The sequence below is a fragment of the Staurois parvus genome, unplaced genomic scaffold (assembly GCF_062004578.1).
Source record: "Staurois parvus isolate SC_StPar_1 unplaced genomic scaffold, SC_StPar_1.0 ptg000081l, whole genome shotgun sequence".
In the NCBI taxonomy this organism is placed as follows: Eukaryota; Metazoa; Chordata; class Amphibia; order Anura; family Ranidae; genus Staurois; species Staurois parvus.
Window position 1 is genome coordinate 12563370 of NW_028317877.1, and position 14587 is coordinate 12577956.

A 14587-nucleotide genomic window follows, 5' to 3' on the forward strand; every position below is an offset into this window, starting at 1 on the left:
AATAATAATTATATATATATATATATATATATATATATATACACAGTCAGGTCCATAAATATTGGGACATTGACACAATTCTAAAATTTTTGGCTCTATACACCACCACAATGGATTTGAAATGAAACAAATAAGATGTGCTTTAATTGCAGACTGTCAGCTTTAATTTGATGGTATTTACATCTAAATCAGGTGAACAGTGTAGGAATTACAACAGTTTGCATATGTGCCTCCCACTTGTTAAGGGACCAAAAGTAATGGGACAGAATAATAATCATAAATCAAACTTTCACTTTTTAATACTTGGTTGCAAATCCTTTTCAGTCAATTACAGCCTGAAGTCTGGAACGCATAGACATCACCAGACACTGGGTTTCATCCCTGGTGATGCTCTGCCAGGCCTCTACTGCAACTGTCTTCAAATCCTGCTTGTTCTTGGGGCATTCTCCCTTCAGTTTTGTCTTCAGCAAGTGAAATGCATGCTCAATTGGATTCAGGTCAGGTGATTGACTTGGCCATTGCATAACATTCCACTTCTTTCCCTTAAAAAACTCTTTGGTTGCTTTTGCAGTATGCTTTGGGTCATTGTCTAACTGCACTGTGAAGCGGCGTCCAATGAGTTCTGAAGCATTTGGCTGAATATGAGCAGATAATATTGCCCGAAACACTTCAGAATTCATCCTGCTGCTTTTGTCAGCAGTCACATCATCAATAAATACAAGAGAACCAGTTCCATTGGCAGCCATACATGCCCACGCCATGACACTACCACCACCATGCTTCACTGATGAGGTGGTATGCTTAGGATCATGAGCAGTTCCTTTCCTTCTCCATACTCTTCTCTTCCCATTACTCTGGTACAAGTTGATCTTGGTCTCATCTGTCCATAGGATGTTGTTCCAGAACTGTGAAGGCTTTTTTAGATATCGTTTGGCAAACTCTAATCTGTGAAGGCTTTTTTAGATATCGTTTGGCAAACTCTAATCTGGCCTTCCTGTTTTTGAGGCTCACCAATGGTTTACATCTTGTGGTGAACCCTCTGTATTCACTCTGGCGAAGTCTTCTCTTGATTGTTGACTTTGACACACATACACCTACCTCCTGGAGAGTGTTCTTGATCTGGCCAACTGTTGTGAAGGGTGTTTTCTTCACCAGGGAAAGAATTCTTCGGTCATCCACCACAGTGGTTTTCCGTGGTCTTCCGGGTCTTTTGGTGTTGCTGAGCTCACCGGTGCGTTCTTTCTTTTTAAGAATGTTCCAAACAGTTGTTTTGGCCATGCCTAATGTTTTTGCTATCTCTCTGATGGGTTTGTTTTTTCAGCCTAATGATGGCTTGCTTTACTGATAGTGACAGCTCTTTGGATCTCATCTTGAGAGTTGACAGCAACAGATTCCAAATGCAAATAGCACACTTGAAATGAACTCTGGACCTTTTATCTGCTCATTGTAATTGGGAAAATGAGGGAATAACACACACCTGGCCATGGAACAGTTGAGAAGCTAATTGTCCCATTAGTTTTGGTCCCTTAACAAGTGGGAGGCACATATGCAAACTGTTGTAATTCCTACACCGTTCACCTGATTTGGATGTAAATACCCTCAAATTAAAGCTGACAGTCTGCAGTTAAAGCACATCTTATTTGTTTCATTTCAAATCCATTGTGGTGGTGTATAGAGCCAAAAATTTTAGAATTGTGTCGATGTCCCAATATTTATGGACCTGACTGTATATATATATATATATATATATATATATATATGGCCTGTATGCGCTTCCCAAAGGAGTAGAAGAGGTCACTTCCTCAGTATCATTGATACAGACATAAGCTTGAAGTTCTCTGGCAATTTCCAGCATAGTGTCCTGGTCCTGTAGTAGCTGCATGGGTATTGATACAGGGATTTCAAACATGGCCCCCACGCCGGAAGTGACATCACCGTGCACCCAGAAATACCTCCTCGCGTACCGATGCATTGCGTCATGCTGGACACGTGACTTCCTCAGGGTAAAAAACGTTTTACCCTGAGGAAGTCACGTGCGCGGTGCGCGGTGACGTCACTTCCGGCGTGGGGGCCATATTTGAAATCCCTGTATCAATACCCATGCAATACATCTTTAGCATGAGGTAGAAGAGCTGTGTTAAAGGAGAAGGAGCATGTGAGTGGGCAATTTTCTTTACTGTTTACATTCAAATAAAAAACGGTTTTACACTAGGAAAGGTTCTTTGTTTGCATTTGATCCAGAGGGGATGCTGCTGACAGGGCGGTGCATTAAAGGATCGGAGTACTTGGGAGTGGATTTGAACAGGATCCTGTTACCATCCAGAGTTGTCTTAATTCTCAGAGCGAGCTGACCCTGTAGGGTCGATTTAAGGAGGTGAAGGGGCACTTCGGCCACTAAGGATTTGCACGGAGTGAACACATAGCAGTACTTGAATGAATATTGTGTTTTGAGCACTATCATGGACATTTTATTTGCTGTATTTATTATTGTGTAATTTTTGTATGTATCACGGCAGTGTTATTTGAGGTATTTTTTTGAGTGTCGGTCAGGACACTGGTTACTTTTACACATTCATCATTCCCATTGGGAATCCACGTGTTGCACTTGATAATAGTTTAACCCCTTTGTGCACTGGGGGTATTATTTATTTATTTATATTTATTCACATTTATTTTAACGCTGCACTGTTTATATATATTCATAGTTTTTTTTGTTTCTCTATTTCTTCCCCTTTCCACTGTCCTTGAGGTATAATGTTATTAGGTTATAGTGTTTTTTCTTTTTCATGTATATTGATTGTGATATTGACCCCTTTGTTGGGGGTAGTCATAACACCTAGAATATATTGTGATGTTTTTGTCTATTATACATTGTTTGTTATCTACCATATCCTAAGACAGCACGAGCAAGTGGATCCTGAGGAAGCAACTAGTAAAACATTTATAATGTGTTTTACATAATTGACTTGGTGATTCCATAGGCTATTCTTTTTAATTGCGTTGTATTTTAATGCACATGGAAAACTGAATTAGAAATATTGCACTATATCTGTCAGCAGAAAAGATATTTAGTGCAAGACGTGCAGTAATTCATTTTCAGGTTTGAAATAGAAAGGTTTCAAGATCCCATAGCAGGTATGGAAATGTAGTGTGTAGGACATAGAGAAACAAGAGCACATTGTCATTGATTGCAGCCAGTTTTAATACTTTCCATGCACATTTATGCCCTTAATATTTGGACTGGAGGACAGAGGAATGGTTCCAGAGTTAGTCTGAATAGGAATGGGGAAAGAAGGCAAACTTGCATTGTGCTGTTACAGATTCAGAAGGTGTCCAACAGGTGGCCGTTCACTTTTACCCTTGTCTGTGGACTCACGTAAAGAGCCCCAGTTCTAGCCACATTTCCACTTGGAGCTGTGATTGCCTGTTTCATGGTCGGCCAGTAGTGTTAATTCAACGCCTTCACTATGTTGTCAAGAATAAAGGACTTGAGGCCATTTGGATTAATGACACTATGGAACAGAGTATCAGAAGGAGGCTATTGCTAAGATCTTGGTAAATGTATTAATGTCTACATTCAGAGAGAGATATAGAAAAATAGATCATAACCCAAGCGGAGTCCTTTCCTTCCTTTTGTGAGACTGTAATATGTGCTTCCAATAGCTGAGGGGAGAGTGAAGGGGAGAACGTTAGAGTTGACACAAAATGAGGTGCAGGAATATACTTGGCCATGGCCATGAGGCCATCTGGCTCTGAGTTTTGCCTGGTAAAAACCATACCATACATACCTGGTGCCTGGTATTGCTTCAGTACAAGGAAGAAATCCTCAACGGCAAAAGGTCTTTCAAGCCGATGTGTCTCCATTGGGATGGTATGGGGACCATAAAGAGTGAGGAAGTCTTAAATACAAATTTGTGTGTATGCTCAGCTGGATTTTCTAAGCTGATTTCTGCAAGGTTATACAATTATTCGTAAGGCTGGAACTGTTTCGATTCCTTCTTGGAGTGAACCCTGCCTTTAAGTATGCTGTGCACAGCCCTATTTGCTCATTTTGCTTGCAAGAATCTAGCCAAAAGCCTGTCACTTTTGCTGTCATGCTCATCAAATAATTATCACTGGGGGGCGTGGCCGAGCTCTGGAGAAGATGGCCGCTCAGTGAAGGAGCCCCGGTCTGAGCGGCTCTCCAGACAGGATTACAGCCACACAGACCTTAGTTTTCAGCCGCCACTTATCCCTTGAACTCTGGGCACTGCCAAACATGCTTTCTAGAAAGAGAAAGTAGAGGGGCAAACTGGGGAGGATGACAGATTTCTTCTCACGGCCGCAGGGCCTCCTTAAGCAAGATGGTGCCGGCTGCACCACGAGCACACTACACAGGCATGATCTGGAGCAGGGATCATCCCTCAGACGTTCTAAGCAACAAGTCACAGATAACAACCATACTTCTCAGTCCCAGTCTTTATCTACTGCCTCCAGCCCAGCAAAAGTGAAGCCTAAATTACAAAATAATACTCCTTCTCAGGAGGTGAGTGATTTAGACACCTCATTAGAAGATACAAGAGAGTTACATGATTCCATCTTAGAATTTCTGACATCTAACCAACCAGTGCTGGATGCAATACTTAAGGATATGTTAGTGTCATTGCATACAACTATTCACTCTGATATTATGTCTCTGGCACAGCAATTCAAATCAGAAATAGCATCGGTTTCTAATAGTGTCACACATTGAATCTAAGATGGGCGAATTTGCGACCACTTTTAATGAGCTAGTGGATTCTCACAATGCTCAAGATGACGACTTGAATGGGATAAAAGTGAAGTTGGCAGATCTAGAGGACAGGTCTAAGTGCAGCAATATTAAAATAAAAGGGATTCTGGAGTCAATTATACCATCTTAATTAAAAGGGTTCTTTGCTAACACACTTCAGGAGGCACTTCCTGAAATCACCTCAGAAGAACTAATAACAGACCATATTTATAGGTTGCCTAAGCCTAAGCATGTTCCAGATCATCTACCAAGAGACACTATTGCTATAATCCATTTTATCTTATTAAAGAGAGGTTGATGCTGATCTCCAGGAGTAAGAATAATCTTCCATCCAGTCTACAGGGTCTTCTATTTTTTGCAGACTTATCAGCATATACAATGCAACGAAGGAGACAGCTACTAACGATAACTAAGCCTTTAAACAACCACATACCATAAACATATCATACCGTTGGGTGTACCCAGCAAAGCTGTTAATCACAAAAGACGACGCCACTCATGCTGTAACGGCAGTAAAGGAGGGCCTGAAGCTGCCCTGAGCTTGGAACATACTTGAACCTCATCAATTCAATCAAGCCTTCTCTCCAAACTCCTCTAAAGCTTCACATGCCGGTTCTGATGTAGATGCAGGTTGATTTTGTGTGTTTTTTCACTCCGGTGAGCCTGTTTAAGATGTTGACATTTTGTCTTTTCACCCCCAGGTATATTAGTGGTATCTTTCCACTCAGATTCTGATAAGAATTGCCAGTTTTTATTTGTAAATAGCTCAGAACAATTTACAGTCAGTGCGGACTAAAAGTTACTCTTTTTTCCTGTGCGGTACTAGTGTTATTCCAATTTGCCATTGGAAGTTTTGCATTCTGTTGGATTTCATAATACCCCTGACAATCATTAGGGCTCCCTCCAGTGAGTGTTCATTTCAGAATAGCTGCAGGTAACACAATACTTCACAACTCGCCTCCACCTAGTGTCTCATTATGACCTACAAAATTTCTTCCTTCAATGTCAATGTTCTGAATAACCCTGTTAAGAGAGGGTCAGTCTAGAAAGAGGCCCGTAGAGTAGACTGTGACATACTGTGTCTGCAAGAGACATTTTTCTTCTCAAAAAGCACCGGTGTTTAAACATCGTTACTTCCCACATATTTTTTGTTCAAATGCTGTTAAGAAAAAGAGGGGAGTGCTTATAACAGTTGCCTTTAAACAACTAGAGGTGGTACTTGACAATCTAGGAAGATATAGTATGCTAATTTGAGAGATTAACAATGTCATATATACGTTGATCAATGTGTATCTGCCAAACATTAAACAGATTAGATCTCTCAATAAACTATGGAAAATGGTTAAGTCCCTGCGCAGGGGACGTGATCTTGTGCGGTGACTTCTATGCCATTGCAAATCCTGGTATGGACTGCTCTGTCCTACCAGGGCCTAAATCTTCTAGAGCTTCCCTGACTAATTTTATTTCCAAGACAAATATGTTCAATGTGTGGAGGTATCAACACGCCTCAGAAAAAGATTATTTATTTTTCTTCCATGTACATCATTCATACTCTAAGATAGACATGTTCCTGGTGGACAAATTCTTATTGCAAAACATTAGCAAATCTGAGATCCATACTATAACATTGTCTGATCATGCCCCAATATCCATTTGTGTGGGGGAGTTACGTACAGAAACTAGGGCAAATAGATGGTGGAATGATGTCTCAATTCTATCTCATCCGATACATAAAAAAGAAATTACTAGAGCACTAAAGGAATTTTTTGAGATTAAAGCCCCTTTGGTTGTAGACCCTTTCACACTGTGGAACGCACACAAGGCCTATTTGAGAGGCCTCCTTATCTAAATTCTTTATCTAAAAGCAGCAGTTAAATGAATTGATGAAGAGTATAACAAATATGGAAGCAGCAAATAAAACTCTACCTTCTCAAAAGGTCAGAGACCAATTGTTTAAAGCTAGACAGGACTTGAGATCTTTATTAATAGGTCAATATAGCCGACATATTAAAGTTTTAAAAGCCACCAACTACAGATATGGAAATAAAGCAGGCAAACTATTGTTCAATCAGGTAAAAGAAGAGGATCTAAGGTTTATAATCCCAAAGATATTGCAGATTTATTTCAAAGGGTGATAATACTACATATCAACCAAAAAAATGTTTAGATACAAGTTCCTTACCTAAGATATCAGACGAAGATCTTGATTATATAAACTCACAATTTACATTGGTAGAGGTTAGTACACTCATAAATCATTTGCCACATAACAAGTCACCAGGTCCTGACGGTTATTCTGCAGAATACTACAAAGTGTATCAGTCAAGTCTTTTGCCTCATATGATCTCCATTTTTAACGCAGCTGTGTCCAAGGCTGAATTTCCATCTGAAATGCCAAAAGCCATGATATTTACCCTACCTAAACCCGGGAAAACACCTACGACTCCTCAAAATTTTAGGCCAATATAATTATTAAATGTTGACCTAAAAATTTACTCCAAATTATTAGCAAACAGATCGGCTAAGTGCTTGCCAGCATTGATACAAAAATACCAGGTGGGCTTTGTCACGGGTCGTCAGGTCCCAGATGCTACTAGGAGAATGCTGAATCTGATACATTTGGCAAATGGGAGGAGAAGGCCTTCTCTGCTTCTGGCCTTGGATGCAGAGAAGGCCTTTTATAGGATTCACTGGGGGTATTTGTCAGCGGTGCTGGATAGATTTGGTATCCAAGGCTTTATGCAATCAGCTATAATGGCACTATACTGCAATCCCTTGGCTCATGTATTTACTGAAGGAATGTATTCAGAGATGTTCGAGATAACTAATGGCACACGCCAAGGATGCCCCCTCTCGCTGCTGATTTTCACCCTGCTCATGGAACCGTTGGCTGAGAAAATGAGATCAAATCCACTCATTAAAGGATTCTCAAACGCTCGACAACACACTATTACATTGTTCACAGATGACGTGATTTTATCCCTGGAGGATCCATTGAGGTCCCTCCCGGAAGTACATAATGTCATAGAGCAATTCAACAGAAATTCTTATTATAAAGTAAATACTTATAAGTCTAATGTTTTAGGGATTCACTTAGACCATCAGACTAGGTGTGCCTTGGAGTCAAAATTTAGCTACCATTGGGCTGTCGAGTCAATCCAATATCTAGGAATAAAATTAACTCCAAGTTTATCAGACATGTACAAAACTAATTTTTACCATTGATTATAGATATACAAAAAGAGATCTCTTGTCTGAAAAAATTCTATTTGTCTTGGTCAGGGAGATTGGCAGCATATAAAATTATGTTACTGCCTAAAATTCTTTATTATTTTAGAATGATTGCGATTTGCATCTCTCATTCCTTTTTTTCCTGCATGCAAACTATGCTCCCTAAATTTGTGTGGGCAGATAGCAAGGTGAGGTGTTCACGTAAAATCTTAATGAAACAGAGGTCAGTGGGAGGTATGGGATTTCCTTTCTTAAAAGATTACTACATAGTGTCCCTATACACTGGAATTCCTTGGAGAACAATTGGGTTTTCCCCAACATCTTTTATAACTTACTAATGATTAGCCGAAACAAATCTTCACAGCAACTGTGGAGTCACCCAATTATCTCATTCACTCTACAAGCATGGCAAGAGTTTACTAAAATTGGAGGCAAACAAGATGATTATATAAAAGTTTCTATCCCTATAGATTCCTTAAAATATTTGACACCAGATATTTAATTTGAGAAATGGATGGATAAGAACCTGATCACTCTTAGTGACATTTTAAATGAAAGATGGGTTCGTACAATCGAGGATTTAGTAAAGGAACATTTGCTACCTGAAGAAGAAAGATTACCTACATAAGAATAATTGCTACAGAATCTAAATATAAGCCCATTACAATTATCCTTTAAGGCGTGGTCGTATTGGACATTGGAAAGGGCCAAAACAAAAGGCATTTCCCTGTTTTACGACTTGCTTAATGATAAAACATCCTTTACCAAAACATAACAGATAATAAAATGGGAAAATGATCTTAATTGTGAATACACAAATGCACAATGGACCAAAGCATTTGCATCTAACTATCAGTACTCAAGATGTTCTAACTATTAGGAATTAGCACAAAAAATTAATCTAAGATGGTATTTTACTCCTTACATGTTAGCCAAATTTTACCCTAAGTCCTCTGGTATGTGTTGGAGAGGATGTGGGAATTCAGGCACGTTAATTCATATGCTGTGGTCGTGCCTAAATATACGTAGCTACTGGGCTGAAATATTTAAACTAATATCTCGGGTAACAGGCTTTTACATTACACCGTCAGCAGATCTATTTATCTTTAGTATTAATATAGATCGGATCCCTACTGTTCTCAAACCGGTCTCTTTGCAAATACTCCACACAGCTAGAGCAATAATTATGAGGAAATGGAAATCCATTGAAACCCCAAATGTAAGAGAAGTTATTAACCAAGTCAGGGATATGTGGGAATATGAGAAAATGATGGCTTTTAAAGATGGCAAAATAAATCATTTTGAGGCACAGTGGAACATTTGGAATATATGTCTTTTTGGTCATTGAATTCTAAATTTGTTAGAGATTACAGGACATGTTTGCTCATCCCAATGTTATCTTGTTTTAAACCTGACTAGGTAATTTGAAAGCAATGCTGATTTACATTCTTCTGATATTCCTATATTGGCCTATACACATCTATGTATCGTTCCATCAGAAATTTTCTCTGTTTTCTGTTAGCAGTCATTGTTTAACCACTCATATGGCAATGTTCAATTTCTGCACAATTATATACTATGTAACCTGCTTTTGCAACCATGATTTGTTGTACAATCGTTTGGGTATCTTTGTTAAAATCCAATAAAAATTATTTGGAAAAAAAATAAATAGTTATGGCTGAGCATTAAATACCATGCTCTGCATGCTGGTGTGAAATCATCTAACACTGGTTTCTTTAAAAAAAAGTTTTTTTGCTATTACTTACCTCTTTACTTTCCACTTCATTGTTTTGCTTTGGGCAGTGGTGACATAGCTCTGGCCACAGAGATGTCCCTTGGGAAGGCACCATCAACATAGGAAGCTATGGCACCTAAACTGCAAGATCTCAGGGGATCTCACAGTATTGGTATGACAATAAATTTTACATAAACTTTGAAAATGGCGGCATGGGGGCAGAAGCCAAGGCAGCAACAGGAGCAACATGAAAACCAGTGGAAGTGAAGAATTAGTCATGTAGACTTTGAAAAGTATACGTCTTTAGGTAAGCACATTTTATTTGCAATTTATAAAGTAGAAGGGTGAGGTTCTCTTTAAAGTGGAGCTACGTATGTCATTGCCCCTGAAATATTTAAGCTGATGGGTTTGAATAGTATGCAGTCTGATGGCATTGAATAACAATTCGGTCTCCATATCTTAGTTATAATATGTCTTTATGGAAAGAGCAGAGTGCATGAGACTGGGTAATGGTCAGAAAAAATCATGGGCTCTATAGAGGCCTTATGAAGAAAGTGTAGGTCAGGTTGCAAGATAAAAAGTTAATGGAGCATTTTTTTGGTGGTAGGAATAGAAGATGTAATCCTTCTCATTTGGTTTAGTCCTACATGAATAGTGTAGTAAGAGATAGGTTAAATTCATTTCTACTCTGGTGCAGTGCTCTGTAAAGGAATGGAAAAGGAACACATGAATGAATCAAGAAGTGGTTTTAAAAATAGATTATAAAGTGAATTTTATGAATACTCTCTTATAAAACCACTAATTTAGTGCACTTGCCAGTTACTTGCTAGAGTGAGAGTGCTGTCACCCAACCTGACTTTAAGAGCTAGAAAATGACTCTCTTCATTTGCTAGCTGGTCTGAATGCGTGAGAGGTGTATTTTGCTACCAGAATTGAAAACACCCTTGGATTTAAAATTCACATTTGCAGAGTGGTACTCAATAGAGCATGGGCAGCACAGTGGCTAAATGGTTAGCACTTCAGCCTGGCAGTACTAGGGTTGTTGGTTGGAATCCCAAACACAGCACCACCTGCCTGGAGTTTGCATGTTCTCCCTGTGCCTGCGTGGGTTTCCTCCGGATACTCCGGTTTGCTCCCACACTCCAAAGACATGCTGGTAGGTTAATTGGCTCCTGTGCAAATTTTCCCTAGTATGTGTATGTATGAATGTGAGTTAGGGACTTTAGATTGTACGCCCCTTGAGGGTTAGGGACTGATGTGAATGTACAATATATATATAAAGCGCTGCGTAAATTGACGGTGCTATATAAATTAATAAATATATAGAGAATTGGGAGTTTGTGAGTTTGGGGGAAGTGCAGTCTTGACTCTATGTTTGTGCACTTCATGGAGGACCTAAGATCTTTTCTCTTCTAGATTAATTCCCTTTACGTAAAGAGAGATCATTTTAAGAGTGGACATAGAGAAAGGGTAGAAAGTAAGAGGGAGTGGGGAGGACAAGAGTTTTCACGTGTTGATCCAGCCAGAAACTCTGTTATTTTTCAACTTATTTTAACAGACCAAGCTGTCCAGATGTAGTAGCATCAAGAGTAGGCATCACTAATTGGCAGACCATGGACTGGACTGCTGCGGTCCCACCACTAGGGAGCCATTCTTTTCCACTGCTGTCATTCTATTTCTCACAGAGCTGACAGCGGGAGGCAGGACAGCTCTGAATGGAGGGTGGGGGCTGCTCGAGTTAATAAGCAAGTGATTGGTTGCTAGGATTCAGAGCGGTCCTAGCAACCAATCACCAGCTGTCAACTCCTGCCTTCTGTCCAAACCTGCTGTGCCTCCCCCCCATCCTCCCTGTCTGTGTAAGGCAGGACAGGAAGGGGGGGGGGCAATGTGAAAGGGGGCTGAGGGCATTAATGGGGTTGCTGAGAACAGTAATGGGGGGCTCAGAACAGTTAAGGGGGGACTCTGGATAATAATGGGGGGCTCAAGACAGTTAAGGGTGGGAGCTCAGGACAGTATTGGAGGGACTGAGGACAGTAATGGGGGGGGACTAAAGGCAGTAATAGGGAGGCTCAGGACAGTAATGGGGGGGCTCAGGACAGTAATGATGAGGTTGAGGACAGTAATGTGAGAGGGAAGCTGAGGACAGTAAAGTGAGGAGGGGCTGAGGACAGCAATGAGGAGTCTGAAGACACTAATGTAAGGGGAAGCTGAGGACATTAATGTGAAGAGGGGAATTTTGATGTGAAGGGGAATGAGTGTAATGTAAAGTGGAGACTGGGAATTCTGATCTAAGAATGGGATTGTGATATGAGGCTCGATTCAGATCTGTACTTACGCGTTTGCACGCTCATGTCATGGGTAGGGCAGTTCATGCATTTTAATGGACTAACCTAAGAAGACAGGGGGGCTGTGATGTAAAGGATCTGAGTCATCGCACAAACATGCCATTTGGACCTCTGCTGAAAGAAAATTTCCAGTATTCAACCCATATCTCATGCCTGTGAGTGTTTCAAAACATTTTTTTTGGTCTCCTTGTTCACACTGCAACATGAAACAGAGCAAATTATCATTTTATATCATCAGAAGTTTATCCTACTATTGTGGAGTCCCACTAAAACCCTATAGAAAAAGAGAATGAATCAATAACTAATTCAGTTGCTAGTTGTACTTTGCCACAAACTTCCACTGCCATAATAACTAAAAAGACAAATGATGGTGATGCTGGAAGGACCGCGAAAAAATGCTGTTTTAGTACATATTGGCTGGATCAGTTTTCATGGCTTGCTTACTCCAAGGAAAATGATACAGTTACATGTAAAGTTTGCAGTTGGTTCCCCCAAATTTCAGATGAAAAAATGGGCAAATGGCGTAAAAGCTCCATTTAAAAGGGAAACGTTTGTATGGCATGACAAATGTAATACACACAAAGAATATTAATAAGGCAAAGGCTAGAGACAACCCTGAAGAAAGACCTTTAGCTATGTGTAGCAGAAAAATGGATGCAGCAATGTTTCAGCACATGACACACACGCTTAACATTTCTTATTACGTAGCTAAATGTGAAAAGCCATTTCTAGATTTCCCTGATTTGTTAACATTGAGTGCAAAACTAGATGTGCCAGTTCTGCAGAAATATGGAAGTAATGTTCAATGCAAACAATTCATTCATTTCATTGCAAGAATAATCAGAGAAAGTCTTGTGGCAAACATTAAAAAGTCACCTTTTGTTGGCATCATGATTGACGGATCTACAGATCGAACCTACACTGAAAATGCAAACATTTATGTCAGTTATGTTTTAGAAGGAGACGTCAGAAGATTTTGTGGGTACATTTGCGCTAGAAAATGCTACTGCCAAAGGTTTTTTCACAGGATTGACTGCCTTTATGGATAATTTGCATCTTAATTACAGAGGCTCTTCATGGGTTGCAGGCTTGGGAACGGATGGAGCTGCAAGCATGCTTGGCCACAAGTCAGGTTTAGCAGTCCAGATGAAAGAAGTCTGCCCACAGATGATCAGCATATATTGTGTGGCTCATCGCTTGCAGCTTGCGATCTTGGATGTTTGCAAGGAAATGCCATACCTACAAACATTCGATGAGGTGGTGCGGCGTGTTTTCAAATATTATCATTGCTCAGTAAAACGCCTTATGCAACTTAAAGATCTAGCAAACACTTTAAGTGAGGAAATCTTGGAAATGAAAGATGTACACACAGTGCGCTGGTTACCCAGCAAAGTTGAGGCCTTGCGTGCTTTTCTGCAAAACTGGAAGACAGTAGTGAGCCATTTTGAGCAGATATCAACTGAGGGATCATGTGAATCTGCTAAAGTTAAAGGCATCCTGAAAGACCTGAAACAGCTGAAGTTTGTGAAACTTTTGCATTTCCTATTCGATTTTTATAGCAAGCTGCAACCTTCACAGGGTCTTCAGAACGAGGAACTTATGATCTGTCAGCTAAAAAAAAAAACTAGAACATGCAGTTAAAACTCTCCAGGATCTTTCTGATGGGAAAGGAAAAAAAAGAACTTGAATTTCTTAGTAAGTTTACAGAAGATGGAAAACTACATGGGCTGCAGCTGACCAATCTTCAAGCTGGTGACAGAGAATTTCAGTCTATACGCCAATCTGTGTTGGCCAAAGCAGAAAGATATTTAATTTTGAGGCTTTCCTCATTCTCCTTAGATATTGTACAATCTTTCAATATTTAACAGCGTGTCTTGGCCAGACAAAGCACACATCCTCAACTTTGGATTGACTGAGTTGCACAGAATTGCAAAACATGTTTTTGATAATCAGTTTGAAGACAAAATTGACCTGTTAGAAGCAGAGTGGGCTGACCTAAAACTCTTCATTCAAAATGGACTCTCTTTTAATGAGACTGTGAAAAGATGGAATCAGCAGAAAGAAAGATTCAGCAACATACTCCCACTGTTCAATTTCTGTGCCGTACTTCCACCAACAACCTCCTCATGTGAACGTGGCTTAGGCTACCAAAACATAATAAAGACGGTCTATCGTTCATCACTGACACTGGAGACTTTGGATGATATTTTGATGATTGCCATTAATGGACCACCACTAAAAGATTACAATCCAAACACAGCCATTGATAAGTGGTATTTTTAATCAGAAAGGGGATGTTACACGTGTCTTTGTCCTGCTGTACAATGAAAACCATAGCAAATCTTGATGTGAAACTGGCTTCCTACTGCTTTTTCTCATCCAAAAAATGTTTTTTTGGTGTTTTTTTTCTTAATTGAAGAGAATGCAATCTACACACAGCCATTGAAGTGGTATTTTGCATCAGAAAAAGGGTATTACACAAGTCTTGGTCCTTCTGTACAACAC

At 39.8% G+C, this 14587-nt stretch overlaps 1 protein-coding gene across 1 annotated transcript; it reads left to right on the forward strand.

Annotated features, from left to right (window-relative positions):
• Positions 1 to 4739: 4739 nt before the first annotated feature.
• On the forward strand, positions 4740 to 14365 carry LOC149468690 (zinc finger protein 862-like). Its single transcript, XM_089669825.1, has 4 exons — positions 4740 to 4843; positions 5473 to 5483; positions 13170 to 13606; positions 13922 to 14365. The coding sequence occupies exons 1-4, from the start codon at positions 4740 to 4742 to the stop codon at positions 14363 to 14365; spliced, it is 996 nt and encodes a 331-aa protein (XP_089525951.1).
• The last annotated feature ends 222 nt before the right edge of the window (positions 14366 to 14587 follow it).